The following is an 18,721-nucleotide window of genomic DNA, read 5'->3' on the forward strand; positions in this document are numbered from 1 at the left end:
TTGAGATGAGGTAGGAGAAGTTTGCTTGAGGGCATAAAAGGTGACTTGACGTTCTCCTGCAAGAAATGATGCATGAAAATGTCTCATAGAGTCTGCTTTCCAAGTTGGGAACAAAAGGTAAAATAATGCATAAATAAATAGAGATGTTCAGCTGCCTGTTTTGTGTGATGAATAAGCTCCATCTACAGCTTGATGGTAGTCTTACTTACCTGTATGCTTTCTAAGATGAAAATAATTAAATATAAAGGGCACGAGTAGTGAACATGCTGTCTTTACAGACATTGTACGTTTTGCATTAATTGTTTACTTTCAGTATTAGATAAAAGAGTAATCTCTGTAACCTGTTTTGTGGTACGAACTGTCAGTGGAAAATTACCTGTTAGACTCTGTTTTGTGCAGATGGCTGATTCCTTTTTCATGTTGGAGTAATTTTATTGACTTGAATAGAGTTGGTTCTAATTTATGCTGCTAAGAAAATGCAAAACTGGGCTCAATATGGAGACCTTGATTAGAAGACAGGGAAGAAGGAGCAACAAAAAAGCTCGTACATATTTTCCAAATGAGGTTAAGGTGTTTTATAATGACTTGTGTTATTAGCTCTCTATTAAGGCTTTTTAACAGCTGTGGTAACACAGAAGAAAAGCAATCATTGTGGTAACAGTGTAAAGGAACATTTAGACATCCTCTACTATATATCTGCAATACTTTCTCAATGTTAAATGTTGTTTGGTGGTCCAGTGAGATAGCATAAGCCACATACTTCTGTGGTGTTTTGGTTCAGTGCCCATTATATGTCACATCATATGAAAAAAATAGGGTTCTTCAGTACATGCAGTGTATTTTTAACAAAATGTCTTTCACACATGACATTATGTTCCTGATTAAGCCTTGCTCACTGTGTTTGGGGAAAAACTCTGATTAGATGAGTAAGCTGCATTTTATCTAAAAGAGCTGATGTCTCAACTGAATTGTTCCCTCAGGTTTGGTGTCGTGTGGATTGTGATGAGGAGTGTTAGGGCTCCTTCATTTCCATGACCTGTCAATATGGCCTCACCTCATCTTGTGTCATGTCAAAAGCAGTGTACATGCTGAAGCATCAGTGCCTTCCCCAGTGTTTAGAGCCCTTCCTTTTCCCTTCATCCATTCATTCTTTCATCCATTATTCCTACGTCTTTTTCTCCAGTGTTGGCCAGGTTCTCTCTTCCCCTACAGATGGAGTGTTACTTGAGAGTTTGCTGGACTGCAAAGTTCTGGTCACCCACCGTCACTGTTTTAGGTCTGCTTATGGAAATTGGGATTTTATTGATATGGGACAATGAAGACCCACTAGCTATAAATTTGGGTCAGTTCATCATCGCAGTCCAGATAGATTTCTCCATAAACCTGTATTTGGCATTGAGGACTGTGCTTCCAGGCTTCTCCTTTATTGTTTCTCTCTGGTTCCTCTCTGGACACATCAAGTAGTGTATAAGTCAGACAGCGGTGACTGCCATTTCAAGGAATTCAGGGCAGCATCCTTTGAGATTATTCCTTGCCCATGCAGCTGAGGATACAATTTTGGACTTTGGTAAGAGCATGAATAAACACATGTGAAGGACAGTTTAGTGGTAGATGTACTGATGTATGTTTAATGTAGTATCTCTCTGCCATGTAGAGAGAACATTGTTACTTAGTCTGATCATATGAAGGCATGCCATCATATGCTTTATGAAAGCTAGCACAAGCTTACAAAAAGCTGGTGGTTTGCAGCTCCTGCTGTCTTCCCCCATAATGGCGCTGCACTTCAGCTCCACTCCAGCCTTCTTAAATAGAGCTGAAGTTATGGGGCAGCACAACAGTCCATAAAACATCCCCCTGTACAGCAGAGCTGTGTTAATTGTGTGATCCCAGAGCAGGGGGACAGTGAGTGATAGGATGACAGCAGTATTCCTATCCCTTATCACCTCCTTTACACCAAGTTTGAGTGTGTGTCTGTTGAAAGCGCTTGTTTGCAAGTACAACAGTTAAGACACAATTTCTCAATTATAGTGCAGTCTGTAAAGCTGTGTGTATGTCAGTTGTTCTCTGAAACTGGTTCTGTCCCCTTGCCCAGTTTTTTCAAACTGTGTCCACACGTATTCTTATTATGGTTTATAAGTTGCTAATCCAGGTTGTTACTGGAAGAGCTTTCTGTAAGTGCTCTTCTGTTTTGGAGAACATTTGGAGAACGTTTTTTCTCTGAAAAGTAACGCATTTGCATGCCAGCAGTTTCTGCCTTTTGGAAATTCCACTTGCAAAATGCAGGTCACAGTGTAGCTATTGCTACACTGTCCTTTGCTGTCCTCCAAAATGCCCTCCAAAAAGAGGGGAAAAAAAGCCCTCTGTCTCTCAGTGCACAGCTCAGGAGATCATTAGGTGAAAGAAGCCGTTAAACCCCCTTTCGGAATTCGTTTAGCACACAAGCTGGGTTGCAAGCAATGAGGTCCTAATTCAGAGCCCATTGATGTCAGCAAAAAGACTTCCACTGACTTTAGTTCATACCTCAATTGAAGCTGGAGCAAATGGGGAAAGTTTTAAAAAAGCATTATGTAATACTTACCAGATACTTTAAATGTTTTTGTGTTCTGTTGTCCGCAGAGAAAGTTAACCTCATTTTAAAAACTCAGTAGAGAACTAGCATTCTTTTCTACTCCTGTTTCAGAAAATGACTTAAAACTGTTTCATTCTTCTTCATTCAGGACACACCATCCAGTCTGTTCTGAGGATCTTAAAGCCAGAATAGTACGTGATTGTGTAATTGAAGGCTTGTCTTGAGTTTTAGGAAGACTTTTCTTTGGAGTAAGAACTGCCTGATTGAAGCTATTATCAGCAGAAATGCTATTCCAGCCTCCACTAGGATAGAAAGGCACAGGCCCAACTACTGATCTGTGCTTTTTTCCCAGACTTAGTGATGTTGAGGAACTAATTTGACAAAATATCTTCCAATGTCTCTTGGGGAGAGCTGCACACTGTTGGAAACACCATTATTGTACCGTTACCACTGTAAGGCTGAGTTGCAAGATCATTTTCAAAAAAAGCCTTACATAACTACACAGAGAAGAAGTTATTTTGAGATTTTTCAACGTGAGTCCTGCTTTTGGCTAGCATAGAATAGACTGTCTTCAAAGTGGTAGGACAGTGCTATGTGTGATTCTGAGCAAAGTATCCATAGACAGCAAACTGCTAACAGGGCTGAGCTTAAGAAGCATTTTTGGATTTGGATTAAATGATACCTGCATTTAAGATGATCTTGGGCCCCCTCCTAAGCTCCTCTGTGAGTTTCATATAGGGCAAAGTGCTACTTGAATATACTGCCAGACTGCAGAATGTGCCAAATTTTCTTCAAAAAAAATTTCTCCTGCGAGCAAAATGTGTTAGAATAAGGCATTATGCTTCATTGAAAACCAACACAGCTGTTGATACCTGTTGAAATTATTTCTTCAGTAAGTTTTCTGCTCATCCTGCACTGATGCTCAACTACTGAAAACATATCTGACCAATGATAAACACAATAAGACTGTATTTTTTCCTTCTTTCAATTTCCAAAATAGTCCCATTCAAAAGCTGTTATAGTACCCTGTATTCTTCCAGGAAAGGAACTAGAGGGCCTTCAAAGATGCACCTTATCTTCTGAGGAAAGATGAAGTAAGAGCCGTGTATTCTAGTGATGGGTCATTCACTGGATTTGAGAGGAATCTTTAACAGAAACATTGCCTTCAAGGTCCATGTAGTGAGTAAACCAGGATCGTGAAACCCTCCCAGCTGAAATGTGTTATAAGGATTTTTACAACATTATCAGCCTCTTAATACTAGAGTAAAGGCAGGCTTGATCAAGATTTGAGCTGTTTGGCACTGAACCCTCCCAGGCTGTCAGAAACATGATGCTAGTTCCTGTTCACCTTACCTGCTTCTTCCTTGTGAACGTTGAAGGTGGGAGGAACCTGAGCACTGCCATTCCAGTTTGCATCACCATGTCTAAGGAGATTTGTTGTCATTTTCCATAATCAAAGCCTCGAAGTATTAGACTCACTCCCACCTTCTGAATTCCCACATGTGAAGACCTTCCCTGTTGTGGTGGCTCCCATACACACCATGGATGATTGGGAGTTATACACCTGCCTAAAAAGGGACGTGAGTGGTCAGAAAATTTGAGAACATGGGACCTTGCCAAGCGCAGAACTGGAAGGTCATTTGGAGTTAAGAGAAGACGATTGCAGCTTGCTCACCCTCTGCTGTGTAGGCTTTATGGGTACAGTAGTATCTGAAATGCCATTGCCTACTGTCTTTCATGTCTCTTGAAGAAGTGTTGCTTCAGATCAGCACATTTCTTTGTCATCCCTATAAAGAAGAACAACTAAGGTTTGTGATAGAGGGTCATCCTGTTACACTTCCAGGATGTACTATTTTCTTTCCTGGGTACGTTCTGGACTCAAGGTTTTGGCACCCGAGGAATCATGAGTTCCTTCCGCCAGAAATACTCTTTTTCTTCTCCGTAAAAAACAGCAGATGTTGCCTCTGTGAGCGCTCCAGGTAGGCAATGTGTTCGCCTTCCCAGGCAGCTGGCGGGGGAAGTGTGTAACACTTGAGGAATCTCAGTTTCGTGTCCCTGTGTTGGTGTTCAGAGGCGTGCGGCATTTGAAATGTTGACTGTCCTCTTACCAGGCACCCGTTTCTTTTGTTTTCATTATCTTGACCTCACCTTTTTCTTTTCCCTAACCCTGAAGCTTCCAGCTAGTCAGGAAGGGCCTTTCTTGTTATAGCACAAATTACTATGCAAATGTTTCTTGCATATGCTGCATACATGGCATCTGTCCAAGGCACAGAAAAAAACACTTGATATTTCAGAAGAGCTCCAGCAAACTTAATTCCCAGCTGATTTCCTTTGCTCTGTACTCCTGTTATGCTCCAAAATCTCTGAGAGACCTTGTGAGTTGAAGACAAAGTATAGCATGGAAACACCGTGAGAAATTACCCAGAAGTAGTAGTTTATCCCTTGTCATAGCATCAAAACTGTGTTCCAGGATTCAACATGCTAAATTGCCTTATTATAGGTAAAGAAATCTTAACCTTCTTCTCAATATGGGTTTATTTTCGCTATACGTCCATATCCCTTGAAAAGCTCAAGAAGTGGGTCCATGTGAACCTCCTGAAGTTCAACAAGGCCATGCGCGGGGGTCCTGCACCTGGGTCGGTGCAACTCCCGGTATCAATACAGGCTGGGGGATGAAGGGATTGAGAGCAGCCCTGCTGAGAAGAACTTAGGGGTGCTGGTGGATGAAAAGCTGGACATGAGCTGGCAATGTGCACTCGCAGCCCAGAAGGCCAACCATATCCTGGGCTGCATCAAAAGAAGCATGGCCAGCAGGTCGAGGGAGGTGATTCTGTTCCTCTAGTCTGCTCTGGTGAGACCCCACCTGGAGTACTGCGTCCAGCTCTGGGGCCCCCAACATAAGATGCACATGGACCTGTTGGAGCGGGTCCAGAGGAGGGCCACGAAGATGATCAGAAGGCTGGAGCACTTCTCCTATGAAGAAAGGCTGAGAGAGTTGGGGTTGTTCAGCCTGGAGAAGAGAAGGCTCTGGGGAGACCTTATAGCAGCTTTCCAGTACCTGAAGTGGGCCTACAAGAAAGCTGGAAAGGGACTTTTTACAAGGGCACGTAGTGACAGGACAAGGGGTAATGGCTTTAAACTGAAAGAGGGTAGATTTAGACTAGATATAAGGAATAACTTTTTTACGATGAGGGTGGTGAGGCACTGGGACAGGTTGCCCAGAGAGGTGGTAGATGCCACATCCCTGAAAACATTCAAGGTCAGGTTGGACAGGGTTCTGAGCAACCTGATCTAGTTGAAGATGTCCCTGCCCATGGCAGGGGGGTTGGACTAGACAATCTTTCAAGGTCCCTTCCAACCCAAACTGTTCTATGATTGTATGATCCCTTTTACTCCTTTCTATTGTATGTCCTTTTTTCCTGTACCACTGTAGGAATCATAGCACTTATACTTAACACTGCTCTTCCAAGACTGTAAAATGACTTTGCTACCATCCGTTAGCATAAAAAAGAGCAGTGTTTGTTGTATTTTTCCCACTCCCAGTCAAGGACATTTGCAGCACTTACAGACGACGTAGGCTCTGGAGTCAGAAGCCGTGATTGTTCTTGAGAGGTTTTTCAGACTTCAGACACTGTTAAGGCTTCTGAAAATCAATTTTTTCAGGTTACAAGTGTGCACTGAGGGTTCTCTGTAGTTTTCATTTGTTTTAGCTGAAGCAGAATATCGTATGTGGAGTGTGTATCTGAGCGCAGATAAAATGTTTAAAATACATGCATCAGTGACGATAAATATCAAATTCCATCTATGGCACCAGTTATTTGAAATTCATGTGGCTGGTTTCTAACCTGAAGAATATACTTTGCAGTGCAATCAATGGTCCCTGGTAGATCATTGAATTACTATGGTTGTGTTAGTTACCTTTTAGCTATTGCTGTGATGCTAATACATATTCATATCAAATAACCGAGTGATTCAGCTGACAGGTAAAGTAAGTTCCAATACACTGGACAATACATTGTAATGCACTCTGGATGGGTTTAGCACAGAATCGTCCTTCAATATGTGTATTATATTAGTTTGGAGTATGAATAAGGAAACAGGTATGCAACTATGAAATTTGTATTGATGAACTTCTACAGCAAGATTTAACTGTATAATATTATGATGTGTTTGCATTTTTATGTGTTTCTATAAATAATATTGCAACTCAGTCTACTGGGAATGTAGTATTAGCTGTTTTGTATGATTGCAAGGACATGATTGCAGTTGTCTGGTTTTCTTATTATTTTATTAAGGTTGGTTTTTTTTCATTCCTGCTTTTCAAATTTCTCAGAAGTCAGTCTACTGGAAAATTTGGTCTGGAAAGTTTAGTCCTTCTGAGCTAATGCATACCCAAAACTCTTACATGTTTGATGAATAGATATTACATACATATGTACACACACACACACACACATATATATGTACGTATTTCCCCACTCATGTGTAAATTGGAAAGAGAAAAAACAATTTCCTCAAGGTTTAAAAAAAAAATTAAAATATTGCTGTTGTGCTGCAACTAGTCATGAAAGACTTTCAACTAAAAAGGAAAGTTTTGAGCAGTCAGAGGCTGTGATTTAGCAACAGCTGTTTGTGATCAGTGCCAGTAGAAATCACTTGTTTTCACCCAGCCAAAAAGAACAGGCTGGTAAAAGGGATTCCGGGAATAGGTACAGTCTTTCACACAGAGTTTAAATAAATCAAGTCTACATATTGTAAGATGGTGCCATTTACAATGTAATGTATTTATCATTTCTAATGAGATTTTTCCAGAAATCAGACATAAAATAAAATTAGGATTGATAGTTGTTTTATAAAAGAATTGAGAAAATCGGAGCCCTAACTATACTTCTGATCCCTTAGAAAGCACATAGAAATTTTCACTGCCGGGCTTCTGGTTCAAAACCTCTCTGCCTTCATCAACTAACATCTTTATGGTCAAACTGAGTGGATAGCGTTGAAAATAAGAGGAAATGCCGTTCTTGGCCAGATCCAGTATCTCTCTGCCCTATACTCTGCCTCTGATAGTGGCAGATGCTGTTTAGGCAGAACCCAGAACCCTGGCCCCTCTCTGTGGTCCTATCCCCTTGGGCTCCCCAGCATCCAGAATTGCTGCATTAGGACAAGTACTTCCCTGCCTAATTCTTTTAGTATCCATTGGATGTCTGTCTCACTTTGTCATGAAACAAGTTGTTCACAACAAGTTTTTTTACAAACTAAAATATAGTCACTGGCAGCCTCAGTGGTGCCGAAAGCGCCAAAGCCTAACTTGGCGTGCCTTCAGTTGGGTATGTATTTTTTGCCTTCCACAGAGACTCTAAGCAATCCTACTATTGTGTGCGCGCAGTAGTAGCTACACATCCTCTGTATTTCAGGTACACCAGTGACACCTCAGACACATCACATGAATTGTGGCTGTTGCTCTCCATTGATTATTATAGAAGCTCAGGATGACTGCCAAATGTATTTGTCTACATGGTAGACGACTAAACTTAGGTGAGATCAATTCCCACTCGCTATGCCTAGATGTAAACTCCTATGCTGGAAAAAGTTGGTCTGAAAGCTGGATGAATTGCCCTCTTCACTCACATGAATTTTGGTAACACCATCTTTCTGATTTTATGAAACTGATGTTGCTGACGCCTGTATGAATGTGTTCTGTTAGAAAAGTGTTCCACCATATTGTCACTTTTAACAAACATGAATGTCACTTAAAGCTTTTTTGAAAATATAAAATAACGTTTTGCTGGTTTGAAACCCTGAAGGTGAATGTTGCCAAATAGTTCAAAAGCATTTTTCTTCCTGTTGTTACTAGCATTTATGGCCTGTGCAATAAAGATTTATAATTATTGGAAAGATTCAAGGGAGGCAGGAGAAAAACCCTCTCCTTTTTATGCCTTTGTAAAGTTGCTTTTCTAAGTTGCGTAAAAAGAACGTGTTTTATTTAAAAGCTTCTCTTTTTCGTTCACATTCTTTAAAAGCCTTTCTGTAATATAATTTTTAAAATAGATGTGGTTCTATTCAAATAAAAGTTTACTCTTAATGGCTTTTATGCTTCATATGACAGAGCACCTTCATTTACTTATAGGCAGTCAGCCAGTGTTATGAACTGTTTCTTTATTACTAAGCAGTATGCAGATCTCTGGCATCTTCCACAAAGGAAAGGGTGGGGTTTTTAAAACTCTTTATTTGACATGATCATAAAGCACAGGTACTACCCCAGTGTTCTATGACATACTCAAGTATGATTAATAATTTTAACTATGCTGGTTCCCCCTTAAGATCAATATTATAGAATTTTTCTAGTCACTATTTGAATGGATTTTAATTGAAATTGATTCCCTATAAAATAATAAATTAAAGTGTATTAACAATGATCTTGTGGTCCTTGACGTTAAGGAGTTCTGAATTCTAACAAAATTCTGAACAGTTTTCAAAAGATACTTGATTTTCCTTTATGCAGCTGAAGTACTTATAAAGCATCTGTAGTTTTTTTATTTAAGGGCTAATTCCAGTAGGTGACAGCATAAATACAGCAGCCTTGATTTGCAACATGAATGTGAATGGAAATGTGGCAGGGAATTGTTGTTTTTTAAATAAATCTATTTTTCTGTTTGCATTTCAGCTACAGCTGTATTGTGTGATCCTAACATTTAAATATATACTGTTATGCGCAGTGTTACCTTCCAAGTTTTTATCACTAAAAATACCTCCCAGTCACCTGACATTAAAAGTTACCTGTACAAAGAAAGGATGTATTGAGAAAATCTGCAGTGAGTAGCTGCATAAGAACCTCAGTCTTTTGCCAAAGGTATCACCTGTAAGGGCATTGAGTCAGTCTTTGACTGTTTTTCTCAGTGTAAGAGTGACGGGTTGAGTTTTAGGCAGTGTGTACATGGCAATACCACACAGTTCTGAAGCTCTTCAACCACACTAAGGCTTCATCCACATCCTAGAGCTTATTCTCAGTTAAGCTCATCCAGGTAGTTGGAAAAGTAGTTGGTTTACATACATTTGGCTTGTACAATGTCTTCCACCTGAAGACAACCTGATTAGAAAATAGCCAGACTCAGGAACGCGCACATACATCATTTTATATCCAGACAGCCTGGTATAAAATGTCAGGACTCTGATCTGGCATATTCATTCAGCTATACAAGATGGCCAGAGCTCATCCTCAGGAACTGTCAGGATAAGCAAGTTAGAGACTTCTGCATGTGAACAAAAAGGCATGTCAATGTTCCCCTTCAAGCCTGAGAGCAGTCTGAAGGCAAATACATTGACATGGTCTTAGAGTTTTGAGTCCTCTCCACTAGAAATAGGATTCAAATCTTACCAGTCAGTTCATCTGGGACACCCAGCTGCCATCAGCTGGCATTTGATGATGTGAGATGGAGTTGAAGCAACTCCAACACCTGGGCCTTGAAACAAGTGATTTTGCCATGTTCTTTACTGAGACCAGTTGGGAGGCTCACTGTCAATAACGTCAGCCGACAGACTCTGAAGTTAAGTTCTTGTTTGTTGTGTTGAGAGAGCACTGTTGTGTAGGACTTTCACGAGCTGGGTTTTGAGAGAAAGACCTGAAAGAAAAAAAGGTCTTGCATGGCAAAAAGAGGGAGTACTTACTTACTCATTATGCCTTTGTTCAGGGAGCAGTAATGCAAAGCTGCTGTTGTTAAAACTCACTCTCCAAAGTTCTCTAAGCTGTATGGTTTTTGTTTTCTTTTCTCTTCAGCATATGTTGGAAGTAGACATGGAGACGGAATGGTAATCATATTTCCTTCTTCCTTTAACGTGTTAGGTCATTCCAGTCTTCTCAAGAAATAAAGAGGAAAGCCTTCTTTCTTACTCTATTTCTTTTTGTCTTTCATTCCTTTAAGAACTCCTGAGTAATTGAGGATTGTTGTTAAAGTTGGGCCAAAAGATTAGTATCTCCTGCTCTAGTTTTCTTTTGTTGATTGTCCTTTACCCTGAGTGTTTAAAGGGCTGATTAGACTACAGTTGTCTGGTGAGGAATTTCTTTATCTTGTTCCAGATACTGTAGGTATGTGAAACACTTTTCAGCCGTTCCTTGTGATTTTCTGTCATAAGGTGCCAAGATGGTCCAGCCGTATTTAAAGAATCTTGGATGCTGGAAGGAGCGATCAGCATTGTCTTAGACAATGGACCGGCTTTTAAAAGTGTCAGGCAATTAAGGATGCAGATAGACCTTTGAAAATTTCCTACGCTGATCACTCCCATGGTGTCACAGCAGTTATAATTCTGGGTCCAAACTTTAAAGACTTTGAAGCAAACAAACTATATTTCAGATGAAAGGGACAGGAAAGAGGAAGGGAGGAATAGTCCTACCTCCAAAGCTCCACTGACAAATTAGTTGTCACCTGTGTAGTTTCTGAATGCGTCTTTCTCTAGACTCAGGAATTGCTTTAATGTGTCCAGCAGTGCGGGTGCCATCCATTCTGTTACAGCTGTTGACTGTGACACTAACCACTGATATTGTTGACTTTTGTAGATCTCTACTTAAACCTGGAGCATGGTTTTTTGAGGGTCATAGAAAAGCAGCCAGTCCTTACAGCCCATCAAGGTAATGAATGTCTTTTTGCTGGGATGTATCTTCATAAAATGAGACATCTATGAGCTTTATTTGTCTTTTTCTAGAAATGTTTCCTTTAGGTGTAGAGTTTCTTTCAGCTATCATCATGAAAATGGTGTTTTATTTTCTTCTATCCTAATAAGGTCTTTCTGAGTGAATTATTATTGTTTACTGATATTTGCTTGCTAGAATTGTTTGTTAATAAATTTTCTTTCTCCCTTCTTAAATATCAGCTGCTGTGACAAGCACTAGAATGTGTGACCATTGCTTTGTCAGCAACTCATGTTTTCATTTATTATACCGTTACTGCTATTCTTGAGATCTCTTTGGTTCCATCTAGTAATGGGAATGTCACTATGGGAATTTCACTGTACTTCTACACGGCTTAGCAGATCACGTGATAATTCTGGTATAAGAATATATGTTTTACTGATTTCTTCAGTGTTTTCTCTCGATCTAGATGATCAGAACCCAGAGTATTTAGTTGAGGAATGTAAACAGATGCTGGGAGCAGAAGAGAGGAATCCTTTTATCAAGGATGTCTCTAGGAATTAGGAGCACCTAACACTAATGTCTTCTTTAAGTTTCTGCTGCTTATAATTAATTTAGCTAGAGTCTTTGGGAAAGTCTTTAGCTGAATTAAAACTTGATCCATACTCTTCATGCATACATTCTGTATCAATTCTAGCACAGTGAGAAAATAGCAAGAGTAGCTACTCTACTAAGAAGAATGTAAATTTATGTCTACCACCAGCTATGGGTTGGGTTTATCCCAATTGTCTACCTTTGAAAATCTGAGACCTCAACTTTGCTCTTGGTTTTGTGAGGGCAAATGAAGGAGTAATGCTCCATTGATTTCAGCGAAATGTGAAACTAGTTAAAATGAGAACAGGATCAACCCCATTTTTCCTCTACAGCATGAGACTATAAAGCCCATTCAAATCAGTGAAGGGTACCAATGACTTTGGTGACCTTTGGATCAAATCCATAGATCTTTTTAGAACCTTAATTAAAACTACAAATACAGAAACATAAGTGTTCTGTTCTCTAACCCAACATCGGTCTTTCTAAAATTGAAAAATATGATCCCTTGCTGATTTTATTGTATCAAGAATACAATTTTGATATTTTATTCTCTTTAGAACTTTTTTCTTAACTATATAAAGTCTATTTTTCACTTGGTCTCAAAATCTCTTTTGATGATGTGCACTCCTATGTTATTTGCAATCCTAATTTCATCATCACTGTTGAAAATGAAACCCACAAAAGTTGCTTTTGTCTTACTCTTTTTATTCATGTTCTTTGCTAAAATGGTATAATCAAAGATAAAAACACGTATACTGCCTTTTAGCTTGAGCAGTTTGAAGTGTCTTTGTCACACCTGACGTTAGACAGCTAAAAGGTGTCTGGTTGAACTCATTGCTCACATTCCTCAAATAATCAATGACAAACGACAGCCACCTCCAGAAATGATCTGTGCCCTTCTAAAACAGATGTCCATGATAGGTGCAATGCATTGCACTCTGGAGGTTTCTGCCTCTGTCAGCTGGAGGACTCGCCATCTAATTTGGGATAGCTAAAATTAAATAGAGGAAAAGTAGGCAGTAGCTTTTCCCATTTTTTGCTTCTCAGCATGAAGCATATAACAAGTGACGTTACCCACTTTTAATTTGCCACCAATCTTCCGTTGCCTTAATATATTAATTTTATTGTCTTTACCTTACCTGTTAGCAAAATTTGGTTATGCTATGCCCTTAAATTGCTTTTTTTTTGCTTCAATTGATAGCATTGTCTTTCATGTTCTATTACTTTCTACGAACATTTTTTTAACCGAGCTACCTACTGCTCACTGCTAGTAGAATTAAAGCACCAATCAAAAAGGCTAAAATTAATGAGTTACAAGTTCTGGGTTAAGAGGTTTTGGGGTTATTTTCTTACTTGTAATTTAAACGGTCCTTTAGTCTGAAGCAGACAAGGACTCATTTTATATTTGTCTTGGGATAGGTTTATAACTTACCTGTGCTTTGGCAATTTTTCTTAGACATGAGTGCTTTAGTAACTGCAGTTAGACAAATCCTAGTCCTCTGAGTTCTTCCTTTAATCTGGATGTGGTTGAGCCTGATACACACATTAAACTATTATGGTTGGACATGAGCCGGCAATGTGCGCTCGCAGCCCAGAAGGCCAACTGTATCCTGGGCTGCATCAAAAGAAGCGTGGCCAGCAAGTCGAGGGAGGTGATTCTGCCCCTCTACTCTGCTCTGGTGAGACCCCACCTGCAGTACTGTGTCCAGCTCTGGCGTCCTCAGCACAGAAAGACATGGACCTGTTGGAGCGGGTCCAGGAAAATGATCAGGGGGGTGGAATGCCTCTCCTATGAAGAAAGGCTGAGAGAGTTGGCGTTGTTCAGCCTGCAGAAGAGAAGGCTTCGGGGAGACCTTGTTGCAGCCTTTCAATGCTTAAAGGGGTCTTATAAGAAAGGTAGGGACAGACCTTTTAGCAGGGCCTGTTGCGACAGGACAAGGGGGAATGGTTTTAAACTAAAAGAGGGTAGATTTAGATTAGATAGAAGGAAGAAATTTTTTACAATGAGGGGGTGAAACACTGGCACAGGTTGCCCAGAGAGGTGGTAGATGCCTCATATCTGGAAACATTCAAGATCAGGTTGGACGGGGCTCTGAGCAACCTGATCTAGTTGAAGATGTCCCTGCCCATGGCAGGGAGGTTGGACTAGATGACCTTTAAAGGTCCCTTCCAACCCAAACTGTTATATGATTCAAAAATAATATATTATTTATATATAATATTATTATTGTTGTTGTTGTTATTATTATTATTATTATTATTATGGCTTTTGTTGCCTCTGTTGAGCTGGGTCCAGTCTTACACAGGAAGGCCAGGACCAGGCTGAGAGCCCCAGATGAAATGCTCATTGGGTAATGAATTTTGCTTTATAATTCAGAAAACTTACTGAAGACTTCTTCCGTTTCATATAATTAATTAGTACAGGCAATGAAGGTGTAAGTCTCTTGAAAACCATGAACTGCATAGTTTCAATTAAATAGAAAAGCTGGTAAAACCTATCCAAAAATGGCTTGAAATAATAACACAGAAAAACCAAGAGTGACTGAAATGCAGAAGAGTGACTGGAAAACCAAGCTTCTTCATATGTCTTTTGTTTGGTTTCTGTGTCTCCCTTAAAGGTCTCTTGCATTCTCATGCAGTTCATTTGTTTTATTGAATGCTAAAGCCTTTTACCATCTGCCAAAAGGTTTTATTTTGGGGTTTCCTCTTATGTGGGAGGGTGGTTTCCTCCTTCCCTTCGTGCTAGTTTGATTGCTATCTTTAGGACTTAGAGCCTACTGGAGACCTTCCTGTCTCCCTTTTATTACACAGTCCCCTCCTTCCTTGCTGCAAGTTCCTGCTCCCCGGGGGTAAAGAAGAAAACAAGAACTGAAGCTGCCTTTTTGAGCTGCCTGGCTGATGCAGACGGCTTTTGTTTTAAACACAGGAGTCCAGTTCCTGGAGTGCAGGGCTGTGCGTACTCAGCAGAAACATTCCCCGGAGCGGGTGTTTTTAGGAACGGTTCCTGCGTGAAGGTGCACATAACTGCCCAGTGCTTTGGCTACAGAGTGCAATGGGCTTCTGAAAAAGAGTGCTGTAACCTGTAGCGTTTAACAGCAGTTTACTCCTCTCTATTTGTTAGTTTTTTACCTCAGCACATTAATCCAACCTGTTCTGCCACTGTTAAGACATCTGTAGCCATAGCTCTTTAGTTTCTTCCTTTTATGGGAACTTTTAGATGTTTTTAGATGTTTATTATTGGAGGTGGTGTATTTGCGGAGGGATAGAATGGCATCTTTTTTTTTCTTCCTGAGAGCAAAATAAAGTAGATGCCAGTCTGGGTTTTTCAGCATAGCTCTCAAGGATGCAGGGAATACAGCTGCAGTGGGATGTGAGTATCCAGGTGCCGAGCCATGAACACGGCAAGAGGAGGCTGCGAGTCCTGATCAGGCACCTCATTTAAGTCTTTGCTGTGGAGCTCTTCAGGTACCTGCCGTCATCTCTCCTCGAAGTAGATGCCCTGTGGGGGAAACAAAGGGTCCTGCCTTTTCCCTTCAGCCTCTGCCTGCTGGCAGTGAGAGCAGTCTCTGAGGAGCGTGCAGTCCTGTTACTGCCTGTCCTAATTTGCTGTACAGCTGAGCCTGTGACCGGAGGCAGTCTCAATGTGGAGGGCGCAGGCACAGGGAGTTGCGCTGGGCGTCAGATCACCTCCTGAGAGCTCTGCCAGGATCCGTATCAACCACATTATGCCTCTGCTGAGTGCATTTCTGGCTTCCCTCTTTTGATTTTTTTTTAATCACTGGCATTACACCAACCAGCATGTCAGGTAGTAATAGGAATGTAGTATTATTTTATTTGTGATTAGCTCATTTCTTGGACTCAGAGATATTCTAATCTCTATCCTTCCATCATCACCCAGCTCTCTTTGAAGCTCTTCAGTTTATTTACTCTTCCTCTGTAGTTGAGAACTTTATCGTTGATCGCCATGAAAAATTGTCAGTGCTTAAAAATAAATGATCCATCTTCCATCCCTGCAGTGCATCTAGTTTTTATGACTATAGGAATCTAATGAAAGGTTGAAATGGGGATGAGGAGGATGAGGGTGTCCCAGGGTGTTACCTAAATGTCTGATCTACAGATGAAAAGGGATGCTGGGATTTCTGTTCAGGAAAGGACCGGTAAAACTGCCCATTTCTTAGCCCTGGATATTTTAATGACATTCAATTCCAGACTCCAAGTACAGCATTGCAGAGAGAGGTCAGTGGTGCCCATTTCTAACAGCAGAATGGTGCAACATAACGCAGCAGCCTGAGATGGCATTCTCCTGAAAAATAAGAGGGCTGTGTGAAAAAATTTCAAGCAGGAGACACATGTATCTCCTCATTTAGAAAGCAAAGCATTGTACTTCCGAATAAACACAGTTTTCCATGTTCTCTTCGTCACACAGATGCACACACATGCACACACTCTAATTGGATAAAAATGTAAACAGTAAATTAAGGATATGATTAAAAATTAAACAGCCACTGCAGAAACCATCAATAGTAAGTGCTTATTAACTTACATATAACAGCATGCTGGTGTGATAGCTTCAAATTGACTGCCGAAACTGATTTGCAGCAAATAAGGCTAGCTTTCCAAAAGGATATTTCTGGGTTTCAGTAATCAGACCCTCAGCTCTGATTGCTTGTTTTGTTCCTTCACAATTTTTTTCCAGCCTTTTTAAGTAACTGATAATATGCATGACTTTCTTGAACTACGGTGGGTGATACGCTTAATCCTTCACCTCTGGTGCTTAGCAAGAATGAGACAGTATGGGTCTGACCCAGCTTTGTCCTGTCTCATGCATTGCGAGACTTCTACGATTTGCCCCTCACCTCCGTCCCCTTTTTCTGCAGGGCTTCACCAGAGCCCATATACATTCTGTGACCCACCTTGCTGGCTGTTTGTTTATGTACATGCTGCATGATAAGCGGAAGGGCAAAGCTGATGTATGCATATTCACCTGCCCATCCGAGTGCCACATCCACACATGCACACCTGTGATCTGCAGACCAGCTCCATCTGGCACTGCATGGCAGAGGCTGCTGTTCCTGGAAAGGGCACCCCCCAGCTCCATCGTCCCTTTCCACCCTCTCGCATAACATTTATGCCCTACTCTCTTGTGTGACCTGCATGTGGAGGCCTGCATATCAGAGGACAAGATGTTTGGACGTCTTGCTTCAGAGTTAGAATCAGTGTGGTTTTGAGCTAAAGCAAGTCATTCTCAGCAGAACTGTTACAGCCTGGATTCAACGCTGATGGCTCAATGTTAACTTTGAACATTTAGGGGGAAGTTGAAACAAGGTTAAAGACCTCTCAAAATTGGGGCTAATCTGACAGGGCTGAGCAAAGCATGATCTTTTCCACTGAGCTCTGTCTTCTTCGATGTTTGCTTGTCAGGTGGGCTGGATAATATGGGTATGTGACCAGTATATGGTACAAAGGAGCTTTTGCATACTTGTTTCCTGCCTTCATGTGGCCAAAACTGGGGGCTGCTCACTCCAGAAATCAGCTGAGCTTTGTGCTTTTTATCTGGGTCTCCTGTGTTTGTTTAAGCTGGGGACCTCCTTCCCTCTTTTCTCATGCCAGTCAAAAGCGAGAAATGGGCGGGTGTTACTTGAGTTAAAGATCTATAGCCAGCCCAATATCAGTGGGTTGTATATATCCTGTAAAAAAACTTTAATTCTATCTTCCTGTGAGAAAATAGCACGTCCCCTGAATGGCTGCTGGAGTCCTTGAATGTGGCTGCAGGTGGCTCAAACGTGTTTTTTGTTAAAACACAGCTGGGAGATGATTTCTGTCATGAACACCACAGCCCTGTCACCTGTTTCTGTGCTTGTTCTGCTCCAGTTGGTATTTGGAGCCATACAGTTGTTGGCCTTTGGTAGCTGCTAGCGTTGTAGTTCAACGTTGGCTGCAGCCGCGCTTTGGGGAGCCGGATAAACGAGTAGCAAATACCAGAGCAGCTGTTGTCCATTCAGGGTTCCCCTCAGTCGCTTAGACCACTGACTTGTGTTGTGAGGGGTATGAAGGCCATCCTGATCGGGATATTCACAGTGGGAGTTTCTGGATGTAGCAGGGGAATAGTATGAGAGGGGATACTGTAGCACTAACAAAGTAGTGGAGGACATAATGGGTGTGAACGTGATCCGAGATGCAGAGCAGGGAGCCTGCGGCAGCTGCGGGAGCCAGGATCCCGGGTTAGGTGGACTCAGGATGGGCTTCTCTCTTGCTTTCTGTGCTTTGTTTCCTGACCTTGCCAAAGCCTTTCCAATATAGTTGCATCCCTGTCCCAGCCACCAATTCTCAGACTGTGGAGAGAAGGGAGGAAGCCAAGGGTTCACATCGTGCCCAGGTGGAACCCAGAAAACAGGGTTGGAAACCCACTGGCTTAGGCTGGTAGAGCTGAATTGCTGTCAACAGCAGAGGGAAACCTCTCCACAATGGTCTCAAGTGTACAGAATACCACAGGGAGCAATTCCTTTTCTTCTCGATGTCCTGAAAAACAGATGGATCTCACATGTTGATTGCCTTAAGCTGTCTTGTTCTATCAGCACGTCAGATCTAGGTGCTTGGCAGATGTGCCAAACAGAAAATAAAATTCATCCATGCTCAGTTGTGTGGGTTTTAGCATCTCTAGTTCCTATTTAGAACTATTCTCTTTATTGTCCATCTTAGCCTGTGTATAAATGGGGAGGTATTCTCATTTAAAATTAAGGGAAGACAGAGACAAATAAACTGTTATGAGTGCAAACCGATCTTGTGAGCTTTAAAAGCATTGTTTGGCATCTTCAGCTTTTTGGTTCAGAGCTGTGTCTGAGATGATAGGAAAAATGTCAAACTCAATGCGAAGAGGCCAGGTTGAACCATACTGACAGTAGTGAAGCAAGATTTTGTATATGTTACAGCTTGAA

The 18,721-nt window shown here is 41.2% G+C and overlaps 1 protein-coding gene across 1 annotated transcript in view; it reads left to right on the forward strand.

Annotated features, from left to right (window-relative positions):
* The window catches only part of SAMD12 (sterile alpha motif domain containing 12), a 98,611-nt gene extending 86,855 nt beyond the window's left edge, over window positions 1–11,756 (forward strand). The window contains exons 5-6 of the mRNA XM_075144529.1: window positions 11,121–11,192; window positions 11,644–11,756. Coding sequence (XP_075000630.1) covers window positions 11,121–11,192; window positions 11,644–11,756 — 185 coding nt within the window. The remainder of the gene's footprint in view (window positions 1–11,120; window positions 11,193–11,643) is intronic.
* Window positions 11,757–18,721: the final 6,965 nt, after the last annotated feature.

This window comes from Calonectris borealis, chromosome 2, assembly GCF_964195595.1.
Source record: "Calonectris borealis chromosome 2, bCalBor7.hap1.2, whole genome shotgun sequence".
Classification (NCBI taxonomy): domain Eukaryota; kingdom Metazoa; phylum Chordata; class Aves; order Procellariiformes; family Procellariidae; genus Calonectris; species Calonectris borealis.